This window comes from Trichechus manatus, unplaced genomic scaffold, assembly GCF_000243295.1.
Source record: "Trichechus manatus latirostris isolate Lorelei unplaced genomic scaffold, TriManLat1.0 scaffold00033, whole genome shotgun sequence".
Classification (NCBI taxonomy): domain Eukaryota; kingdom Metazoa; phylum Chordata; class Mammalia; order Sirenia; family Trichechidae; genus Trichechus; species Trichechus manatus.
Window position 1 is genome coordinate 15456024 of NW_004443969.1, and position 1727 is coordinate 15457750.

The window sequence follows — 1727 nt, forward strand, 5'->3', positions numbered from 1 at the left end:
GTGACTGAGAACATATATGGTCTGCAAAATTGAAATATTTACTACCTGGCCCGTATTCTACAGGCATATTATATGTCTTCTGAGAAGATAAAAACAATATAAAATACATTCTCAAGCCAATTCATAGTAAATAAATTTTACCAACTGATTATTACATTTTTATATGCTCTAATATTTTCATATTGTACATAATACAGCCATTCATTCAAGCAAATACAGTATGTGAGGTAAATTTCCTAGGATTTTGGGTGCAGATTGATTACAGACTAATTATATTTGATTATCATTTTAACTGAGAGTGTGTTATTCTGTAGTATAAAAGGATGCATGGACTTCTATGGATTTCCCAAACTCCATTGTCTTGTTTTACCTTTCCTTTGAATATTTAGCTATTAATTATTACTCAGATTATAGAACAAGGGAGAAAAGTTGATAAAACATAACAATTCCAAATACAGATGCCTAAATTTTGTGTAGCATAAAATCACAATGCTATTGTATTTATAGAGTAAAAATAAATCAGATCAATTTTTAAATAATCTAGATCAATTCTATAGTAATTGTTAATTATCAGGAAAAAAATTAATTGTTGCAATTAAGGCAAAGGGCAGGTTCTTACTAGGATAGAAAAGCCAATCTCTACTCCCAAAGGAGAGGTGGAGGTAGAACATTATTTGCTGTCATCTATAAGTTGGAATCAACTGGATGGCAACAGGTTTGGTTTTTGGTAGTTTTACAGAAGCACTCAGGATTCCTGGTGGTGTAGTGGTTAAAGTGCGCAGCTGCTAACTGAAAGGTCGGTGGTTCAAACCCACCAGCTGCTCCAGGGGAGAAGGATGTGGCAGTCTGCTTCCATGAAGATTTACAGTCCTGAAAACGCTGTGGGGCAATTCTACTCTGTCCTATAGGGTCACTATGAGTCAGAATTCACTCAATGGCAATTGGTTTTATGGAAATGCAGTTGCTAGAATTTTCTCTCTGATGAGGTACGTGACTGGGGACCATGACTAAAGCAATCAGCCATTGTGCCAAAGAACACTGGCCCCTATGCCAATCTTGGAGGCGGAAATAGAATGGACAAGACTTTGAGACAAATCCAAAGACATGCTATTGACTGATGGCAGACTTTTGCTGCAGAGTATACTTGGAATGTGCACAAATTGCTGATATTTCTAAATTACATTTTTCTTTTTTAAGAATTAAACTTAAAACCTATTGCTAAAGATGAAAGACTAGGCAGCTCAAAAGACAGTTTTCTGCTCTGTTTTAATTTGCATTTTTTGAATGAAAAACCATGAGAAAATTCTTCAAAAAATATCCTTTTATATTGGTTTGGAAACCAAGTGCCCATTTTCAACATGAGCAAAGCCAAGTCATTTGCCATGTTAATAGAGACACTAAGAAAATCATCTACATAAACCAATTAGAAACAGACAAATAAAAACTGAAAGAGAAAAAAAAATCACAAATTCTCTCTGAAATTAGCAAATCAGGTATCTGACACTTACCACAGTAGAGCAGCTTTTCATCAGCTTTATCCTTGCAATGAGGAATGCCATCACAGGTGAGCTGGTAGTCAATGCACTCACCGTTTCCACATTCAAACTCTGAATAAATGTTGCAGGGTGAATTTTTAGCTGAAAGGAAAAAAATATATACATGTTTTTGTGAAATGAGAAACTTTTTTTTTATTCTATGGCAAGTATTTCCCTTAATTATGAAATGAA

The 1727-nt window shown here is 34.4% G+C and overlaps 1 protein-coding gene across 1 annotated transcript in view; it reads right to left on the reverse strand.

Annotated features, from left to right (window-relative positions):
* The window catches only part of LRP1B (LDL receptor related protein 1B), a 1771065-nt gene that overhangs the window by 325032 nt on the left and 1444306 nt on the right, over positions 1–1727 (reverse strand). The window contains exon 45 of the mRNA XM_004375116.1: positions 1509–1637. Coding sequence (XP_004375173.1) covers positions 1509–1637 — 129 coding nt within the window. The remainder of the gene's footprint in view (positions 1–1508; positions 1638–1727) is intronic.